The following is a 21,002-nucleotide window of genomic DNA, read 5'->3' as shown; positions in this document are numbered from 1 at the left end:
ATGTGAAAAATGGATCCCTGAGATCTTCAAACAACAGAGTCACGACTGGCCCTATTTTTCAATTTTTTTAGCTTAATAAAAAAGAAATATACACTTATTTGATTTTACTCAATGTTATTTGTGTCCTTTATTTTTTAAATATTTATTTATTTATTTGAAAGTCAGAGTTACACAGATAGAGGAGAGGCAGAAGGGGGGGGGGGGTCTTCCATCTGCTGGTTCACTCCCCAGATGGCTGCAACGGCCGGAGCTGTGCAGTTCCGAAGCCAGGAGCCAGGAGCCTCTTCTGGGTCTCCCACACGGGTGCAGGGGCCCAAGGACGTGGGCCATCTTCTACTGCTTCCCCAGGCCACAGTAGAGAGCTGGTTCAGAAGAGGAGCAGCTGGGACTAGAACCGGCGCCCATTTGGGAAGCTGGTGCCTCAGGGCAGGGCATTAACTTGGTGCGCCACAGCGCAGGCCCCTGTGTCTTTCTTACTCATAGCCATATATGCTTCTACATTACACAAGAAGAACTGATGTTCAAAATTTTAAACAAGAAGCAATGCTAGAATGTCACATTATCTTTGGATAAATAAATAAGTGACAAGGAATCAGGTACTGCAAGTAGGAGTATTTGTGATCCATATTATGCAATGGCAAAGTGTTGGTTCAATTGTCTTCTGTGCATTTTGGAAGACAGATCACGTGTCAAATGAGGTGGTAACAATAAGGGAAATGGCAGGAAAAGACACCAAAAGTTTAGTATTTTCTGGCTGTTTCTCGCTTCTTTTACAAAATGCATGAGGAAAAAAGAAATTAAGGCTTAAGTTAGCCAGCATGACACTTAGGTCATGATCTACCTGGACATCTGCTTGCCCATGCCTTAGCCCAATGTGCACATGGAAAGTTAACAAGCTCATGTGTGCTTGTAATAGGGGGAGAGAGAAAGAACTGGCCTCTTGATTTTACCAGCTGGAGTGATAGAGCATGTTCAAGGGAACCTAAAGATCATGAACAAAGAGGCTAGGTCATGTTTAAGTCTACTTGTCGCATAGGGGCAGATGCAGCAGAGACAACGTGGAGTGAAGTGCCTGCTTGCGAGGTAGCCCTTCTTAGTGATAAAGTATGGTTCCACAAATATCCTGAGCCCTGACCAATGTGACATGCTCCTCTTTTAAAGAGAGAGAAAGAGAGAGAGAGGGAGAGAGACAGAGAGAGAGAGAGAGAGAGAGAGAGAGAGAGGATACTTCCATCCACTCTCATTCTCAAATATCCACAATGACCCACGGGTTGGTACTAAAGCTGGGAGGAGGTTTCCCACATGGGTGTCAGGAACCAATCAGCTGGACCATCTCCACTACTGCCCAGGGTCTGCACTGGCAGGAAGTTGGAGTTAGAAGCTGGAGCTGGCAATCAAACCCAGGCACTCTCATGTGGAACCTGTATGTCCCAGGCACTAGGACAAACATCTTCCCTCACACTCTTCTCTTGAAAGAGGGGAAAACTCAGGGAGGATTTCAGCAATGGTGTAGATACTGTGAGGAAAATAGCAAAAGAAAACCCTGTATCTGTGAGCCCAGAAGTGAGTTCATATTTCTCATTATATCATAAGTTTTGGAGGTGAATTGAACGCAGCCTGCACCATCTCATGAAACCCCACTGTTAAGTTGCAAGACATGTACAAGTCAGTTGTTAAAAACACTCATTATTAAAAATTTAAGGCTGGTGCCGCGGCTCACTAGGCTAATCCTCCGCCTTGCGGCGCCTTGCACACCGGGTTCTAGTCCCGGTCAGGGCGCCGGATTCTGTCCCGGTTGCCCCCCTTCCAGGCCAGCTCTCTGCTGTGGCCCGGGAGTGCAGTGGAGGATGGCCCAAGTCCTTGGGCCCTGCACCCCATGGGAGACCAGGAGAAGCACCTGGCTCCTGCCATCGGATCAGCGCAGTGCGCCAGCCGCGGTGGCCATTGGAGGGTGAACCAATGGCAAAGGAAGACCTTTCTCTCTCTCTCTCTCACTGTCCACTCTGCCTGTCAAAAAATAATAAAAAAAATTAATAAACAGTGCGGGTAGCACTGTGGCATGGTGGGTAAAGCTACCACCTGCAAGGCTGGCATCCCATATGTGTGCCAGTTGGAGTCCTGGCTGCTCCACTTCCAATCCAGCTCCCTGCTAATGTGCCTGGGAAAGCAGAAGATGGCCCAAGTCCTTGGGCTCCTGAACCTATGTGGAAATCCCAGATGAAGTTCCTGGCTTTTGGCTTCAGCATGACCCAGCCCCGGCCACTGGAGCCATTTGGGGAGTGAACCAGCCGGGGGAAGATCTCTATCTCTCTCTATCTCTCCCTCTCTCTCAGTAACTATTACCTTCAAAAACATAAAATAAAGATTTAAAAAGGAAAAAAAAGGCAGTTTGAGAATTTCAGGATTAAAATTTGTAAAAAAAATTACATAAATTTATAAGTCAATATGTCATATAAAAATAGTATTACAAATACATAACTTCCTAATTACTTTACTATGCTTACCTATTTTGTTCGCTCTTGAGGATAGTTTTGTTGTTTTAATCTGTATGATGGAAATTCAATATAAGGATGTAGTTTTGTGCATGTCTTCCCAACTCCATATTTTGTGATGTCCTGTTGATAGATTGAAATTTACCATGTTGGCAATATTTACACTACATAAATCACAGGGCACGCCCAGTGTCCTGCAGAAAGTCATCCTGAGACACTCTGCCAATAATACCAATTGACATTCTGTCAATGGTATTAGTGCTCAGAAAATACTTGTTGGCATTCAGATCATTGGCAATTGGCTTATAGACAAGGTGAGTCTACATCAGATATATGTCTGTTGTCCCAGCCTGACTATTAACAGCACCAGCTGTTCATTCTAAAATGTGTGCCCCGGGCATGAGCGTCTGACCTAGTGGTTAGGATATCCATTAAGATGCCCACATCTCATGTTTGAACGCCTAGTTCCAATCTAAGTTCTGCTACTGATTCCAGCTTCCTGTTAACGCACATACTGAGAGGTGGTAGATGGTGGTTCAAAGAGTTAGATCCTTACCACCTACATGGCAGACCTGGATTCAGTTCCTGCTTCCTGGCTTCAACCTGGCCCAGTACTGACCATTGTGGGTATTTGAGGAGTGAACCAATGGATGGGTACTTTGTCTCTCTGCATCTGCTGCCTCTCAAATAAATAACTTAAAAAGTGTCCCAAGTCAGATGATAAACTATGTGGTAAACTTTATAGAGCAAGCATTGCCACTGTCAGTGCTGTTGATATGTTAAGATGGGGAGCTCTGCCGGCGCCGCGGCTCACTAGGCTAATCCTCCGCCTTGCGGCGCCAGCACACCGGTTCTAGTCCCGGCTGGGGCACTGGATTCTGTCCCGGTTGCCCCTCTTCCAGGCCAGCCCTCTGCTGTGGCCAGGGAGTGCAGTGGAGGATGGCCCAGGTGCTTGGGCCCTGCACCCCATGGGAGACCAGGAGAAGTACCTGGCTCCTGGCTTCGGATCAGCACGGTGCGCCGGCCGCGGCGGCCATTGGAGGGTGAACCAATGGCAAAAAGGAAGACCTGTCTCTGGTCTCTCCCTCTCTCACTGTCCACTCTGCCTGTCTAAAAAAAATAAAAAAGATGGGGAGCTCTTTGCTATGGGGGCTCCCCTATGCACTGCAGGAGGCTTTAGCAGCATCCTGACCAGTGCACGCCAAATGTCTGTAGCTTCCCTTCCCCCAGTTAACGACAACCAAAAATATCTCTGGATATCATCAAAAGACCATGTGGGGGCAAAACTCCCCTCTCTGGAACCACTGCCAGGCAGTATAGGGATAAAAACAAATAAATAATTCTTTCTCTCTGGTGCCAAAAGGAAACGATAGCCAGTTTTCTCCTCTGAGATCACCTCCCTTAAAACGGGATATTGCTACTTCTCTGTCTCTTTTGTGTGTAAGTCTTCATGAAAGCTAAAAGGTTCTTGACAGTTTTACAACCTAAGGATGTTTTCCTGAAGGGGCTGGAAGCCCTGTCTTGAACTGCACATACAGGAGGGACTGAGCTCTCTCTCCTTGTCTCTGCTGCCTTTGACCCAGGGGTTCAAGTCCAAATTGTAACCACCTGCTTGTCATAGAGATACAAAGCAATTCATTTTGGATAAAGACAATTAGCTAACACAGATATCCATGTAATACCAAGAGATTTTAGGGTGAACTATGTAGAGCAAATGTTCTGTGAAGCTCTCTCGTCCATGGAAAAATTACCCTTTATCTTAAGAACATGTGGGTGATGGATTGCGTCTTTTTATTTTAGTTAAGACGTGAGATTTCTTCCTTTTCAATCTCTAGCAAATGGCCTGTGATATGTATTACAACCTGGTTTGCTGATTATTCAATAATAAAACTGTGTAATTAGAGAGCATTCACTGGGTTGAAGGAGACTTCATTTTTTTTTTTTTTTCAAAAGGACATCAGAGGTGAGGGGGAATGAAGAAAGCTGATAGAAAACCAGACTAAAGAGCAGTTAAAATCCTATCAATCACCAGAGATACACACAGGGGCATTTAGTGTCAAGAGTGGCCCTTTCTGGAGCCACCTTTGGCACGTATTTTGGGAGAAAATACGATTACCTGCCTTCCGACCTCTATTCTATGCTCCTACAGCTGCTACCTTGTCTCTACACCTGCAACTTCCCTGACATGGACCGTCATTCTTTCTCATTCATCTCCAAGAAAGCCACTTAAGCAAGGCTATTATGTACTGTAATCATCCCTGAGAACGTGGGATACATGACGATGAGAAAGAATGCCCATCAAAGCCAAGCGCAGTCAGCAACAGAAAACTAAACGTGACAATCACTGCTATAAAGCTTCTTCCTTCCACGGGGCTTGCCCGCCAACCAACTTTCTCCTCTTTGCTGGACCTACCACAGGGACCTCCTACCTCTAGACCCAGAGTGACAGAAGTTGTCTAATAGGTCCTTTTGAGTGTGACTACTTCAGCACCCACAGCATCTAAAAATGCCATCTGTCTAAGCAGGGACTTTGCTTGGTCCCAGTTACAGAAAAGGAAGCAGTTAGTAATGTAAGCCAAGCCTAAAAGATGCAATTACAAGAGATTGGATGTGACATTTGGGATTTGCATGTCAGCTTGGGGCTGGGAAGAGGGGATTGTCACAACAAGTAGACCTTTGGAGACAAAGGAAAGGCACATAGGGAATGATATGGAGACTGAATGCATGAGGAGCTGACAGTCACACACAGAGAAGTAGGTACGTGGGAAACCACTGAATCAACCCCAGTGGCAGAACCCACAATTGCAGACACGGTGCCTTGTGACTAAGGGCGCCAGTGCTCCGTGGACCCTCTCAGTTCTCCACACATACTTCTTCCTTTGTGAGGATTTGCTGTATGAGTGTCTGTGCAAAGATTCAATCTTACAGCACTTATCACCAACTAGACAGTGATAGACTGACAAATAATTCAGCCAAATTGCTGCTTAGTGGAGATTTTATTCTAGTGGAATGTTCTCAAGAGATTTCCTAACTCCCTCTTATCACACATACCCTTGCAGTGAACTTCATATTATTCAATATAGTGCCTTTTTAAAAACCAATAAACTGAAAGAAAACTTTAAACCGAGAAAAAAGAAGTAGAGGAAAATAAATTTCCTTCTTGGAATAGTCTTAGACCCTTAAACCTTGCCAGTGTTGGACAGCTTCCAGGTTTTTATTTATAGGCTAATGCTTATGGTATTACTATTTTCTGTAGGTCAAAATGACTGAATACCAGAAACTTCATATGGCTAAACTCAGTATATGTTTCTTCATCATATCTACAGATCACTCTAAGAGGAAATTTCTTCTTTAAAATTCTTACTAACATTAAAGTTATTTTGCATTATAATGTCCTGCTTCTGGATAAGTAATTAAAATATTTAGAAGTAAAAATTATCTAAGACAAACCCTTTTGAAAGAAAATAGTGCAAAAGGAGAAATTCCTAATATTGTACAGTAAAATGATATGAATTAAAAGGGAACTGTAACACATAAATATGTTCAAATGCATTTTAGAAATGATAACTTGATCTTAGAGAGAAAGGTTAGCACCAAAAACATTTACAAAGGAGGTGGAAAATTAGCTGGGTCTATATAGCATTGCCAACTGGTTTTTGTGTAATACTGAAAACAAACATCTTTGAATACATGATTTGTTCACACTTAGGAGGAAACAAACCAGCATAAGAGATTCTATCCTCGCTATATTTAATGACATCCCATTAAAGCAGTGGATCTCTAATTTGATCTCTATTTGAGCATTGCAATAGGTAGCACTGCTGGGCCCACCCACAGAGTGGTAGAAAACACACAAGATAAAGTTGGCATCAAAACAGGAACAAGAGCAACAAAAATAAATCCCAGCATGTATTCTGTGTCCTGGATAATTCCTCCTTTTGATGGGCAGTCTGACCAGCTCAGGGTAGTGCCAGCCACCACATCTGTTTGATGCTGTAGTGGTCATGGAGGTTCAGAGGAAACTGTGCTGTGGGGAAGACCAGAGGCTCATTCTTTGTTGCATATTTTTTGTGCAGTGCCCAGGGTTAGGACTCCATTACTTGGCTTGCTGTCCTTGCCCTTGTCCTCATTCCAAAGTCAGATTGGCCCTGAGCAGACAGTGATCATGAAAATTATTTGTGACTACCAGAAAAGAGAAAATGGTATGCTTCCGTGCCATCCACCTAAAGAGTCAGTCAACAAGAGTACACAAAAGACTTCAAAAATAACAGCATTCACAAGCATAAAGATTAATCAATTGTATTGCTTCAAAATAAAATGAAGTAAGAAAAATAGCCTGGGGAAATGGCAAATACAAAATCTAGAAAATAACGAACCAGTTTTTTTCTAAAACAAATTCATTTTACCATGGAACCAATATAGGCAAAAGTGGACAGAGCAAGAAATTCATAGGTAAAGGCAAGTACCTTAAATAATGTGGAAAATAATGCTAGGCAGCTCATTTCCTGATTTCAAAAGTTATTACAAAGCTACAGTAATCAAAGTGGTACAACACTAATAGGAAGCTAGAAAAACACATCAATGGAGTAGAATTCAGAGTTCAGAAATAAGCCATCACATTTATGCTCAGTTTTTGACCGGGACAATACACAGGAAAAAATGTTTTGTTTTTTTTTTTTTTTTAAGAAAATATTGGGGGCTGGCATTGTGGTGCACTGGGTTAACACCTTGGCTTGAAGCGCCGGCATCCCATATGGGTACTGGTTCGAGACCCGGCTGCTCCACTTCCAAACCAGCTCGCTGCTATGGCCTGGGAAGGCAGTAGAAGATGGCCCAAGTCCTTGGGCCCCTGTACCTGCATGGGAGACCTGGAAGAAGCTCCTGGCTCCAGGCTTCAGATCTGCGCAGCATCGGCCATTGCAGCCAACTGGGGAGAGAACCATCGGATGGAAGACCTCTCTCTCTCCTGGGAAGTCACCATATTGAAGCTGAACTTAGTGTGGACACCCAATCAGCATAGCGCACGACAGCCCAGAACTCCTGGACTCAAGCAATCCTCCAGCCTCAGCCTCCCAAGTAGCTGGAACTAGGTGGGCGCCTCTACACCCAGCAAGACCTCTCTCTCTCTCTCTCTCTGCCTCTCCTCTCTCTTTAAAAACAATAAAAAGCAGATATTGGTCTGACAACTGGATATCCACGTGTAGAATAATCAAGTGGATTTCTGCCTCAAAACATATGGAAACTAACTCAAACTGGATCATAGACCAATATAAGATCTAAAACTATTAAATTCTTAGAAGAAAACTTAGGAGTAATTCTCTGTGATCTTGGGTTAGGCAGAGCCTTCTTAGATAAACCAAAAGTTCAAGAAACAACAAAAAACTTGATAAATTGCACTTCTCAAAATCAGAAAACTTGTGCTCCAAAGAACACCAAGAAAATGAAAAGACGACCTATGGAATGACACAGAACATTTGCAAATCCTGATTCTTCACATATTCTGGATAAAAAAAATACACTTGTGCCGGCGGCACGGCTCACTAGGCTAATCTTCTGCCTTGCAGTGCCAGCACACCGGGTTCTAGTCCCGGTCGGGGCGCCGGATTCTGTCCCAGATGCCCCTCTTCCAGGCCAGCTCTCTGCTGTGGCCAGGGAGTGCAATGGAGGATGGCCCAAGTGCTTGGGCCCTGCACCCCATGGGAGACCAGGAGAAGCACCTGGCTCCTGGCTTCGGATCAGCGCGGTGCGCCAGCCGCAGTGCGCCGGCTGCAGCGGCCATTGGAGGGTGAACCAATGGCAAAGGAAGACCTTTCTTTCTTTCTTTCTTTTTTTTTTTTTTTTTTTTTTTTGACAGGCAGAGTGGACAGTGAGAGAGAGAGACAGAGAGAAAGGTCTTCCTTTGCCGTTGGTTCACCCTCCAATGGGCGCCGCGGCCGGCGCACCACGCTGATCCGATGGCAGGAGCCAGGAGCCAGGTGCTTTTCCTGGTCTCCCATGGGGTGCAGGGCCCAAGCACCTGGGCCATCCTCCACTGCACTCCCTGGCCACAGCAGAGGGCTGGCCTGGAAGAGGGGCAACCGGGACAGAATCCGGCGCCCCGACCGGGACTAGAACCCGGTGTGCCGGCGCCACTAGGCGGAGGATTAGCCTAGTGAGCCGCGGCGCCGGCCAAGACCTTTCTTTCTGTCTCTCTCTCTCACTGTCCACTCTGCCTGTCAAAAAAAAAAAAAAATCTCTACGATGAGTATTATCAAATCTTTAAGAGAGAAATAGAAGAGAATACCAAAAAAAATGGAAAAATCTTCCATGCTCATGGATTGAAAGAAACAACATCATCAAAATGTCCATTCTCCCAAAAGCAATTTATAAATTCAATGCGATACCAATCAAGATACCAAAGACATTCTTCACAGATCTAGAAAAAATGATGCTGAAATTCATATGGAGATGCAAGAGACCTCTAATAGCTAAAGCAATCTTGTACAACAAAAACACAGCCAGAGGCATCACAATACCAGATTTCAGGACATACTACAGGGCACTTGTTATCAAAACAGCATGGTACTGGTACAGAAACAGATGGATAGACCAATGGAACAGAATAGAAACATCAGAAATCAACCCAAACATCTACAGCCAACTTATATTTGATCAAGGATCTAAAACCAATTCCTGGAGCAAGGACAATCTGTTCAATAAATGGTGCTGGGAAAACTGGATTTCCACGTGCAGAAGCATGAAGCAAGACCCCTACCTTTCACCTTACACAAAAATCCACTCAACATGGATTAAAGACTTAAATCTACGACCTGACACCATCAAATTATTAGAGAACATTGGAGAAACCCTGCAAGATATAGGTACTGGCAAAGAATTCTTGGAAAAGAGCCTGGAGGCACAGGTAGTTAAAGCCAAAATTAACTATTGGGATTGCATCAAATTAAGAAGTTTCTGTACTACAAAAGAAACAGTCAAGAAAGTGAAGAGGCAACCGACAGAATGGGAAAAAATATTTGCAAACTATGCTACAGATAAAGGGCTGATAACCAGAATCTACAAAGAAATCAAGAAACTCCACAACATCAAAACAAACAACCCACTTAAGAGATGGGCCAAGGACCTCAATAGACATTTTTCCAAAGATGAAATCCAAATGGACAACAGGCACATGAAAAAATGTTCAAGATCACTAGCAATCAGGGAAATGCAAATCAAAACCACAATGAGGTTTCACCTCACCCCTGTTAGAATGGCTCACATTCAGAAATCCACCAACAACAGATGCTGGCAAGGATGTGGGGAAAAAAGGGACACTAACCCACTGTTGGTGGGAATGCAAACTGGTCAAGCCACTATGGAAGTCAGTCTGGAGATTCCTCAGAAACCTGAATATAACCCTACCATACAACCCAGCCATCCCACTCCTTGGAATCTACCCAAAGGAAATTAAACTGGCAAACAAAAAAGCTGTCTGCACCTTAATGTTTATTGCAGCTCAATTGACAATAGCTAAGACCTGGAACCAACCCAAATGCCCATCAACAGTAGACTGGATAAAGAAATTATGGGGCATGTACTCTAATCTTTAGTATTTCTTTCCTCCTTTTGGATTTGGGCTTGATTTGCTGCTGTTTTTCTAAATCCTTGAGGTGCATGGAGAGTTCATTTGTTTGGTTCCTTTCTAGCTTCTTGATGTAGGCACTAATTGCTATAAACTTTCCTCTTAGCACTGCTTTTGCTGTGTCCCATAGGTTTTGATAGGTTGTGTTATCATTTTCATTTGTTTCTAGAAATCTTTTGATTTATCTTTTAATTTCTTCGATGACCCACTGTTCATTTAGGATCATGTTGTCCATTCTCCATATATTTGCATATGGTGTAGAGATTCTTGGGTTGTTGATTTCTAGTTTCACTGCACTATGGTCTGAGAAGCTGCATGGTATAGTTTCAATTTTTTTGAATTTGTTGAGGCTCCCTTTATCGCCTAGCATATGGTCAATCCTAGAGAACGTTCCATGTACTGGGGAGAAATATGTGAACTCCTTGGCTGTGGGGTGGAGGTTTTGAAGATATCTATTAGGTCTATTTGGTCTATGGTGTCAATTAGCTCTGTTGTTTCCTTGTTGAATTTCTGTCTGGTTGATCTGTCCATTGGTGAGAGTGGGGTGTTAAAGTCCCCTGTTACTATTGTATTTGAGTCTGTATCTCCCTTGAAATCCTTTAGTAGTTCTTTCAGGTAGCCAGGCGCCCTGTAATTAGGTGCGTATACATTTATAATAGTAATGTCTTCCTGTTGGATAGATCCTTTAATCATTATATAGTGCCCTTCTCTGTCTCTTTTAATAGTTTTTATGTTAAAGTCTATTTGTCTGATATTAGGATGGCCACACCAGCTCTTTTTTTATTTCCATTAGCTTGGAGTATCTTTTTCCATCCTTTCACTTTCAGTCTGCATGCATTTTGCTGATAAGGTGTGTCTCCTGAAGGCAGCATATAGATGGATTCTCTTTCTTGATCCAATCAGCTAGTCTATGTCTCTTTGTAGTGGAATTAAGACCATTCACATTCAGTGTGATTACTGTTAAGTCCTGTCTTTTCCCATTCATGTTTCCTGAAATAAGCTGTTTATGTATTTTGAACTTTGTTTGTGGGTTACTCTACATTCGCTTTTTTTTTGTAGTGAAGTTCTTGTTTTTGTATTTCTCTCTGCAGCACATCTTTGAGCAAGTGTTGTAGGGTTGGACGCGTGGATACAAATTCTTTCAGTTTCTGTTTGTCGTGGAAGATCTTTATTTCCCCTTCATTCATAAATGATAGCTTTGCAGGGTATAATATTCTAGGTTGGCATTGTTTGTCTTTTAAAACTTGAAATATATCAGGGCATGTACTCTCTAGAATACTATACACCAGTCAAAAACAATGAAATCCAGTCATTTGCAACAAAATGGAGGAATCTGGAAAACATCATGCTGAGTGAATTAAGCCAGTCCCAAAGGGACAAATATAATATGTTCTCCCTGATCAGTGACAACTAACCAACCACAAAAAAAGGATACTTGTTGAAGTGAAAGGGACACTATAAGAAACAGTGACTTGATCAGCTCTTGTCCTGATGGTTGATGTACAATGTAATACTTTATCCCTTTTAATATTTTTTTGTTCTAGTACTATTGGTTGAATTCTGTAATTAACACACATTTATTCTTTGGTATTTAAATTTAATTGAAAAGTGATCCCTGTTAAATATGAGTGGGAATAAGAGAGGGAGGAGATGTACAATTTGGGACATGCTCAATCGGACTTGCCCCAAATGGTGGAGTTCAAAATGTGTCAGAGGATTCCAATACAAGCCCATCAAGGTGGCATGTACCAATGCCATCTCACTAGTCCAAGTGATCAATTTCAGTTCACAATTGATCACACTGATAGGTCCAAGAGTCAAAGGGATCACACAAACAAGTCTAGTGTCTGCGAATACTAACTGATAGAATAAAAAAGGGAGAGAACAATCCAACATGGGAAGTGGGATACATAGCAGACTCATAGAATGGCAGATGTCCTAAATAGCACTCTGGCCTCAGAATCAGCCCTTAAGGCATTCGGATTTGGCTGAAGAGCCCATGAGAGTATTTTAGGCATGGAAAGCCAAGACACTATGGCAAAAAAAGAGGACCTACATGAAAGATCTCTGCGAGTGAGATCCCAGTGGAAAGAACGTCTCATCAAAGAAGGAGGTACCTTTCTCTGAAGGGAGGAGAGAACTTCCACTTTGGCTATGGCCTTGTCTAAATAAGATCAAAGTCAGCGAACTCAAGAGGCTTCCATAGCCTTGGAAACTCATGACTAGAGCCTAGGGAGATTATTGATGCCATAAACAAGAGTGTCAATTGTTAAGTCAACAACAGGAGTCACTGTGCACTTACTCCTCATGTGGGATCTGTCCTTAATATGTTGTCCAATGTGAAGTAATGCTATAACTAGTACTGAAATAGTACTTTACACTTTGTGTTTCTGTGTGGGTGCAAACTGATGAAATCTTTACTTAATGTATACTAAATCGATCTTCTGTATATAAAGATAATTGAAAATGAATCTTGATGTGAATGGAATGGGAGAGGGAGCGGGAGATGGGAGGGGTGTGGGTGGGAGGGAAGTTATGGGGCGAAAAAGCCATTGTAATCCATAAACTGTACTTTGGAAAATTACATTTAGTAAATAAAAGTTTAAAAAAAATAAAAATAAGATAGAATGGCAGGTTCTCCTAGAAACAATTCAATCTTGCCAGAAACTTCACAAACAGTAGATGGAACCTGGTGTTTGCTTGGAAATCAGCTGCCTTTATATTCCAGAACTGCTTTAACCACATTTTCATGTTTTAGCTAACAATGTCTGTCTCAGTTCCATCTGCAAATCCACCACAGATATTTATTACTGATGAGAAATTCTGTGCATAGCTGATACTCTCACTGCTTGGTAAAACTGTCCTTCTACACTCAACTTGGACTATTTCCTTTTTTTAAAGATTTACTTATTTATTTGAAAATCAGAGTTACACAGAGATAGAAAGAGAGGCAGTGAGAGAGAGAGGATTCCATCCGCTGGTTCACTCCCCAGTTGGCCGCAATGGCTGGAGCTGTGCCGATCTTAAGCCAGGAGCCAGCAGCCTCCTTTGGGTCTCCCACACAGGTGCAGGGGCCCATGGACTTGGGCCATCTTCCACTGCCTTCCCAGGCCACAGCAAAGAGCTGGATCGGAAGTGGAGCAGCCAGGTCTCAAACCAGCGCCCATGTGGGATGCTGGCACTGCAGGCAGTGGCAGCTGAACCCACTACTCCACAGTGCTGGCCCCATATTTCTTTTTTTTAAGATTTATTTATTTATTTGAAAGGCAGAGTCAGAGAGAGAGAGAGAGAGAGAGAGAGAGAGAGAGAGAGAGAGAGATCTTCCCTTCACTTATTCACTCTCCAAATGGCCTCAATTGCCAGGGCTTGGCCATTCTGAAGCCAGGAGCCAGGAGCTTTCCCCGGGTCTCCCACATGGGTGCAGGGGCCCAAGTACCTGGGCCAACCTCCACAGACTTCCCAGGTGCATTAACAGGGAGCTAGATGGGAAGTGGAACTGCCAGGACTTGAACCGGGCTGATATGGGATGCTGGCACCACAAGAGGTGGCTTTTATCTGCTAAGCCGCAGCACCAGCCCCTGAACTTGGGCTTTCTGGCATGTGCTGTTCTGGCAATCCATCTCTTGTGTAAATAATTCTTGGCTGAGACCACCCAGATGCTTCCTGGTAATAGGAAGTCAGCTACGCAGCAGTGTCATAATGAAACATCCAGGGATGGAGAAGGATAATAGATTTTTTTTTTTTTTGACAGGCAGAGTGGACAGTGAGAGAGAGAGACAGAGAGAAAGGTCTTCCTTTGCCATTGGTTCACCCTCCAATGGCCACTGCGGCCGGCGCACCGCGCTGATCTGAAGCCAGGAGCCAGGTGCTTCTCCTGGTCTCCCATGGGGTGCAGGGCCCAAGCACTTGGGCCATCCTCCACTGCACTCCCTGGCCACAGCAGAGAGCTGGCCTGGAAGGGGGGCAACCAGGACAGAATCTGGTGCCCCGACCGGGACTAGAACCCAGTGCGCCAGCGCCGCTAGGCGGAGGATTAGCCTGTTGAGCGTGGTGCCGGTGATAATAGATTCTTGATGGCAATGTGATTGTTATTAGAATATCAGGAACAAGAATAAATTTCATGTGTAAATTACAAGAGTCCACTTGTAATATCTTGATATTCTTTTATCACTATCTTTAAAAACAATTTTATGATAAATTTGAGAGTAAGACATGACTTTGGCCAGCATACTATCTTAAAAAGTTATTTCCTGAATTATTCCTGAATGTCTGGTATTAAGAATTCTGGTTTCTAGCTCTGTTAACACATTGAACTGAGTTAGTAGCATTAGTCAGACTTATGAACAAATTACATGGAGGACAATAAAATTATTAAAAGTGTTCAGGATTGGGGCAGGCATTTGATGTAGTGATAAGTGGCCACTAGGATGCTTGTATCCCATATCAGAATGCCTGACTGAGTCCCAGCGACTCTGATTCCATTCCAGTTTCCTGCTGATGCACACCGTGGAAGGCAGCAAATAATGGCTCAACAGCTTGGGCTTCTGCCGCCCACATGGAATACCCAGACTGAGTGCCAGTTTTCTGGTTTTTGGCTATCTCAGTCCTAGCTCTCATGGGCATTTGCGGAATGCAATAGCAGATTGAAAATCCCTCTCCCTTTATTTCTGTCTCTCTTTTTCAATAAGTTAAAATTTTTTAACAACAAAACTACTAAGTTGATTAGATACAATTTTTTTATTTTACACAAAATACAAATCATTTGTTAACAAGACAACAAGAAATGGAAAGCAATATAACTAATTTTTAAAATGAAATTACAAATTGAATTGACACTGATTATGTACAACTAAATGAGTTAATTATACTGTAACACATTATCTTCCATATATTATGAATTCACACTCAGATTTAGAACTTTAATGTAAATTAAATTCCACATGTTAACAAAACTTCTGTTTGTTACACATACACAGGTATCACAATACATTTTTAAATGTTCCCCCACATTTGTTATTTGCAGTGAGAATTACGACAAATGAAGACAGTGTATAAGGGACATTAAGTCAGCTTTGATTCCATTATTAAGAAACCCATACAGAATTGGATTCAGACAACAAGACATCATGCCTAACAAGTGACAAATGCAATACACCAACTTGAAATGCCTGTTGGAGATGAGGTTGTCGTTGAAGTCCGTGACCACGTGGAACAGGTGGAGTGGCATCCAGCTCACGGCAAACACCAGGATCAGCACGGTCAGTCTGTAGAAAACGCTGCGAGACCTCTTCCTGACTCGCATGATGGAGCGTCTCACCCTCAGCTCATGCACACGGGCGTTTTCTTCAGGCTTCGTCTCAAAGCAGGTGGGGACCCCGGGGAGGAGCTTACTGGAAGAGGGTTGGCTCCGCACAGAGCTGGGCTTCTCAGGCAGCATTCCCAAATGCTTCTCCTGAGAGGGTCTCGCCGGAGCAGGCAGCACGCAAGCTGTCTTCTTGCTGTATCTTCTTCGGTGTTTCCTGATGAAGGCGTAGCCGCATTTATGGCTGCCAGGGAGTTTCACCTCAGGCCCAGCACCCTTCTTGGACGGATGAAGAGTCAAGTTGATCATCTCATTTTCCTCGAGTCTGTTTTCTTTGTTGGACAATCCACAGCTGATGCTCCTGCAGACGCTGGTATGACTTGCAGTGAGACAAACGAGCGGCAGAATGTACTGAACCAGCAAGAGAGAGATGGTGAAGGCGATTCGGTATGAATCAGAGGGCCACGACTCCACACACAGATACCTGCTGCTCAGCAGAGTGGAGCCAAACGTTTCCTGCAGTTCCACAAGACTGTGAAACACTGGCAGGGGAGAACAAATCGCGAAGCCTAGGGTCCAGACGGTCGCTATCAAGAAGTAGCCGTGGTTGGCTGTTAAGTTATTGGAGATGGGATGTTTTATCATGTGGTACCGGACAATAGCAATTGAGATCAAAATTAGAGTGGAAACCAGCACGGACACGCATTGAAGGAATGGCATGATATGGCACATGGCTTTCCCGAACATCCACTGGTCCAGCAGCACAGAGGTGAGTGTGAAAGGGGAGCAAAACAGTACAACCAAGATGTCAGAGAAGGCCAGGTTTCCTATGAGGAAGTTGACTGTGGTCTTCTGATGACGTTTTTTCACGAGAGCCATTAAAATAAGCAGGTTCCCCATGAAACCAAGGAGACTCACGAATGTATACAGCCCAATCAGAAAATACTGTAAATCATCCACACTGCTTTTGTAGTCGTCCCAGACTGGGAAGTCAGATTTCCGAGTAGCAGCAGTATTGTTCTCTGTGGCAAGTGTCTTATTATAAAAGTCCTTGAGCTCTAAATCCATATTACAGCCCTGCGTGGAATAAAGAGGTGTTCATTAGCAACTTGCAAAAATGATATGACTCCTAGAAGTTAACCCATTCAGATTTTATAGTTTGTTCCCATTTGTTTACTAATCTGCAAAAGAAGTGAGCACTTTTTTAAAAACAAAAGATTTATTTTATTTTTTATTTATTTGAAAGGCAGAGTTACACAGAGAGAGATGGAGAGAGAGGTTCCCCTTGCTGGTTCACTCCCCAAATAGCGGCAATGGCAGGGACAGGGACAGGCTGAAGCCAGGAGCCAGGAGCTTCCATCAGGTCTTCTACATGGGTGCAGGGACCCAAGTGTTTGGGCCACTCTTTGATGCTTCCCCAAGCGCATTAGTAGGGAGCTGGATCAGAAGTGGAGCAGACAGGACTTGAACAGGTGCCCACATGGGATGTCGGCATTGCAGGTGGTGGCTTTATCTTCCAAGCCACAGTGCAGACCCCAGGTGATTTTTTTAATTGGTTCCACGTGCAGTGCAAATGCTAACTGATGACAATCACAAGAAGTTAGTCCATCCACACTGAGTTAATCTGTGTTCCAGGAGAAAACTTTGTTTTTAAATTCACATTGGGAGTAATATAAATTAAAGACAAATGTATCTAAGAACTTGAAGATACATAACTTCTGCATCTTATATATCTTGAACTAATACTTAGACTAGTCAAGATACCTGGTACATGGTAGGTCCCATAATCTTACCTTTAAAATGTCTTTTTTCATGCTTGAATCAAGGCCAAACAAAAAAAGACATGTATCCTAAAGTTCTCCTTAGTCTGCTCACTTGATACAATCTCCTTCAGCCTACGCACAAGCTCTGTACAGAGCTGTCTGATGCCACATGTCACAACCTGCTTCACACTATGATTGTAATGCCTACCAGTCTGCCTGTTTCCTCATAATCACGGAAAAAGCACAAACTGTCCCTCATTCACCATGGTAGCCACAGCAACACATTTTAGAAGATCCTTTCTATGTAGGTAAAAAGATGCTTTGGCTACATGTTAATATCTATTTACTTATTTATTGCTAGATATAATTGAATAATTAAAGTTGTAAAACACATGTATATTTAAATTAATAAAAACATTGTGGTCTCAGCTTATGAGGACTTACAGTTACTGGTTCAACAAATTTCCTATTGTGTACATACATCATTATAAGTTTAACTTCAGTTTTGTTTCCTTATCTGGAATTATTTTCGGGAAGCTGATGATATCCCTCTGAAGACAAATTCATTTAAAACCCGGAGTTCACATTCATTCCTCCTGAGACCCTAACCAACAGTTTTCCTCGCTGTTGCTTCCAGGGTAAAAGGGTGGCCGGCACAGAAGTGACTCACGTGGCTGCTGAACCAGCCTCCTCACCACAGGACCAGCTGGTAGCCTCCCCGCAGTGAAGCCGGGTAGGTGGGTGAACTTCTGATCACAGTATCTTCTGCTAGCATTTCTGCCTCATTCCCTGAGCTCTGGTGACCCCCTGGCTCGATCTAGCTCCTTCAAGACCCTATTTATCCATCTGTGCGGGCTGCTGGCAACTGCGCTCCAGTTTGTTCTGACTCACGTCCCTGAATGGACCCCGTTCCTGTAACTTTGTGGTGGCTCAGCAATGACTGAGTGTCTTCGTTCCCTCACACTCAAGGCAGGGACAAGAGGCAAACTGAGCAGCACCTTCTACAGTGATTTCGTGCTTTCCTGGAACATGTAACAGTAGATGGCACTTACCTGGAGGAAAATTACCATCCAAAAGTTTTCGTAAAAGGGAAATGCAGTACAATTGGTGGTGATAGAAATAGGTAGTTTTGAGTCTAAAATTCAGATCTTCTCCAAAGTGTGCAATCAGAATTTGATCAGACCTCTCTGTTAAATGGAAATAGGGAAAGGTTTTAATTCTTGATGTTGTTTAATAGATGTTGTATCACATACATAATGGATGCTAAATAATTGGTTACTCATCATTTTAGAGAAGTAGTTTAGTTTTCCCATTTTACAAATAACAGAAATGAATCATCCTGGGAACATGAGAAAATTCGTTATCTATCTATTTACATATTCATAGTTGTATACAAGTTTGTATATATACACATGAATATTTATGTGTGTACGGATATAAGTTTGTGGAAAGTGGAGTTAAAAGTTTATTTGGGTGCAAAGAAATTTTGAAATCCATGCATATGGGGGGATGTCAAAAAGTTCATGAGAAATGCATATTATAAGCAAACTGAATGGATTTTTCAAACTTTTGGCAGCAAAATGTATTGTGTGTGTGCGTGTGTGCGTAAGTAATCACTGTAATTAGAAATGCTTCAACTGGTCTCAGATGAAATGAGATAGCTGCATAGGCAATAATAGTTTAACACTTCAAAATTTTAACTTGGATATTTCATTGTAAATGCTATAACATAAACATCAAAATAAAAATGCAAAATACATTTACCTCATATTTTTATTAAAATATTTCTATTTTAAATATATGCACATAAATGTTGAATTCATTAAATTATAAAACTACTGATTCCCTACTGAGCAGGTGAAGGAAATGCCATCATGAGTTCATTGGAAACTGGGGAAAAACTGAGGACATTTCTCTCCCTAAAATATTCAAGTGTTTTTTTTAACCAAGCAGCTAATGTACATATTAAAGGACACACCTCTTTTACTGAGCATTTAAGAAAGATTTGTTATTCACTTAATGAGCATTTGCTGAATATCCAGTGAATGTGCTCTGCTCCAATGGCATAAAGATGACTAATACAAGGTATCAGCAGAGGGCTCCTCTACAAGCGATTAAGCCAAGACCACAGGGTGACTAACGGCCCTAAATGGATCATGAATGAATGAATGGGTGCATGAATGAGGAGTACTCTCCTGACTGCTAGTGATGTACTCTGTTCACTGTTGCATGGACACTGCATTGCTGTTGAGTCTAATGGATCCTGATGTACCTATTGATAGATCACTAAATTATCTTTTTCCCCTGTATTTTCTCTCTAATATTCATTTATCAATTTGACTTTGGTGTGACTATGTCCTCCACTTTGCTACTCTCCCTCTAGCCCCACCTCCACCCCCATCACCACACCAACATACACATAGTTAACACCTCACACAGTACTTTGATTCTGTAACTCTGCTCTCACACTAAATTACGCACATTGCAAATAGAGGGTGTGTGTGGGGGAGTGGGGCTTGATAAGCAGTTTCTTTAAAAGTGCCTCCTTGTAGTCAGGAGATCATTTAAACATTGGGCAAACTTTCTTGGAAAAGATTTAAGTCTTCCGTATCAAAGTTGAAAAGCTAAGGCAGAGGAGCTACTTAGAGAATACGTAAGAGATTTCTTTCCTTAAACTTATGCTGCCCCTCTTCCCAAGCTACAGAATAAGCAAACCTACAATGTACACATAAATCTCTCACAATTATCGGCTTTTCAACAAGTGCTACAATGAACGCTGTGTGATTTTACACAACATATTTTATGTGTGACAAAAGTACTGTCGTGTGTGAAACTTGCTTCACTTCAGATTACTATAGAGATTGTGAAATATAAACAAAGACAGAATGTTTTAAAAATGAAGTTTTATTAAATTCGAAATCCCATAGGGACCATGAGAAACCTCTATTGCTTTATTGTGCTTAATTCCTCTATATTCTTCTTCTCTTCTGTATGCATCTGTAATTGCCACCGTTAGCATGTCCAGGCTGAACTGGACTTTAATTTCTTAGAAAAAGTGAAAAAGAAAGAAGTTCTCCATTAAGCTATTAAAAAAAAAAAAGCAGTATCTTTGAAAAGATTTGTTTTAATTTTCTTTCAAATTGATCTATGTGACACCAATGAAGGACGCGGAATAAAAGTCTAAGTACTTTAAGGAAACAGTGCTGGAATAACAGGAGAAACTATAGGGAGTTGAAGGGACACTCAAAGACGGATACACTGAACCAAGATTTCTTTGTTAGGATGATTTCCTGCCTTATGGAAATGCACAGCATACTTCTCCCCAAGGCTGCCAATCACATGAAGGAATAAAATGGTTTTTTTTTTTTTTTTTTCCCTCTAGCAATCAACTCGTGCCTATTTTGCTGTGATCCTAGAACAATGGCAAGATTCCAGGTTCCCAAATATTCCCGAGATTTGTCCCTAGAGCCAGAACCTGGCACAGCTTGAGCTGGAGGGAGAAATACAGCTGGGCTCAGCTGACAGACGCGCAGGCAGGCACCAGGCTCCCTTCTCCATTCTAGGAGCAGAGTTTCTCCTCCCCTGACAAATCTGCAATTTACCATTGCATCCAGACTGCACCGCACTGCTAGAATTTCCACGGTCTGTTCTGGCTTCAGTCCAACGCCCTGTCTTGTTCCTTTAAAAAAAGATAAACCGCAGCTCTGCAAACTTGGGGCTACGAGGTCCCCTCTTCTGGAATTCGCGGTGCAGGGGTGGCTGTGTGCTCGCCTCTCCGTCTGTCACGCGAGGCCACCCTGCCCACGGGAGCGCACACCTGGGCG

General features: G+C 42.7%; 1 protein-coding gene across 7 annotated transcripts in view; it reads right to left on the bottom strand.

Annotated features, from left to right (window-relative positions):
• Window positions 1-14,831: 14,831 nt before the first annotated feature.
• The window catches only part of NPY5R (neuropeptide Y receptor Y5), a 172,421-nt gene continuing 166,250 nt past the window's right edge, over window positions 14,832-21,002 (bottom strand). For 3 of the 7 annotated variants that reach the window (XM_051831647.3, XM_089301737.1, XM_008273474.5), the window contains 2 exons: window positions 18,231-18,365; window positions 14,832-16,492 (listed from right to left, as the gene is read on the bottom strand). In XM_051831647.3, the coding sequence (XP_051687607.2) occupies window positions 15,143-16,492; window positions 18,231-18,248 (1,368 nt within the window). In that variant the 5' untranslated portion in view covers window positions 18,249-18,365 and the 3' untranslated portion in view covers window positions 14,832-15,142. 7 annotated transcript variants of the gene reach the window in all.

Source organism: Oryctolagus cuniculus, chromosome 8 (genome assembly GCF_051225735.1).
Source record: "Oryctolagus cuniculus isolate XC-2025 breed Fujian yellow rabbit chromosome 8, ASM5122573v1, whole genome shotgun sequence".
Classification (NCBI taxonomy): domain Eukaryota; kingdom Metazoa; phylum Chordata; class Mammalia; order Lagomorpha; family Leporidae; genus Oryctolagus; species Oryctolagus cuniculus.
The sequence above is the reverse complement of the archived record's forward strand: the minus strand, read 5'-3'. Positions and strand labels throughout refer to the sequence as shown.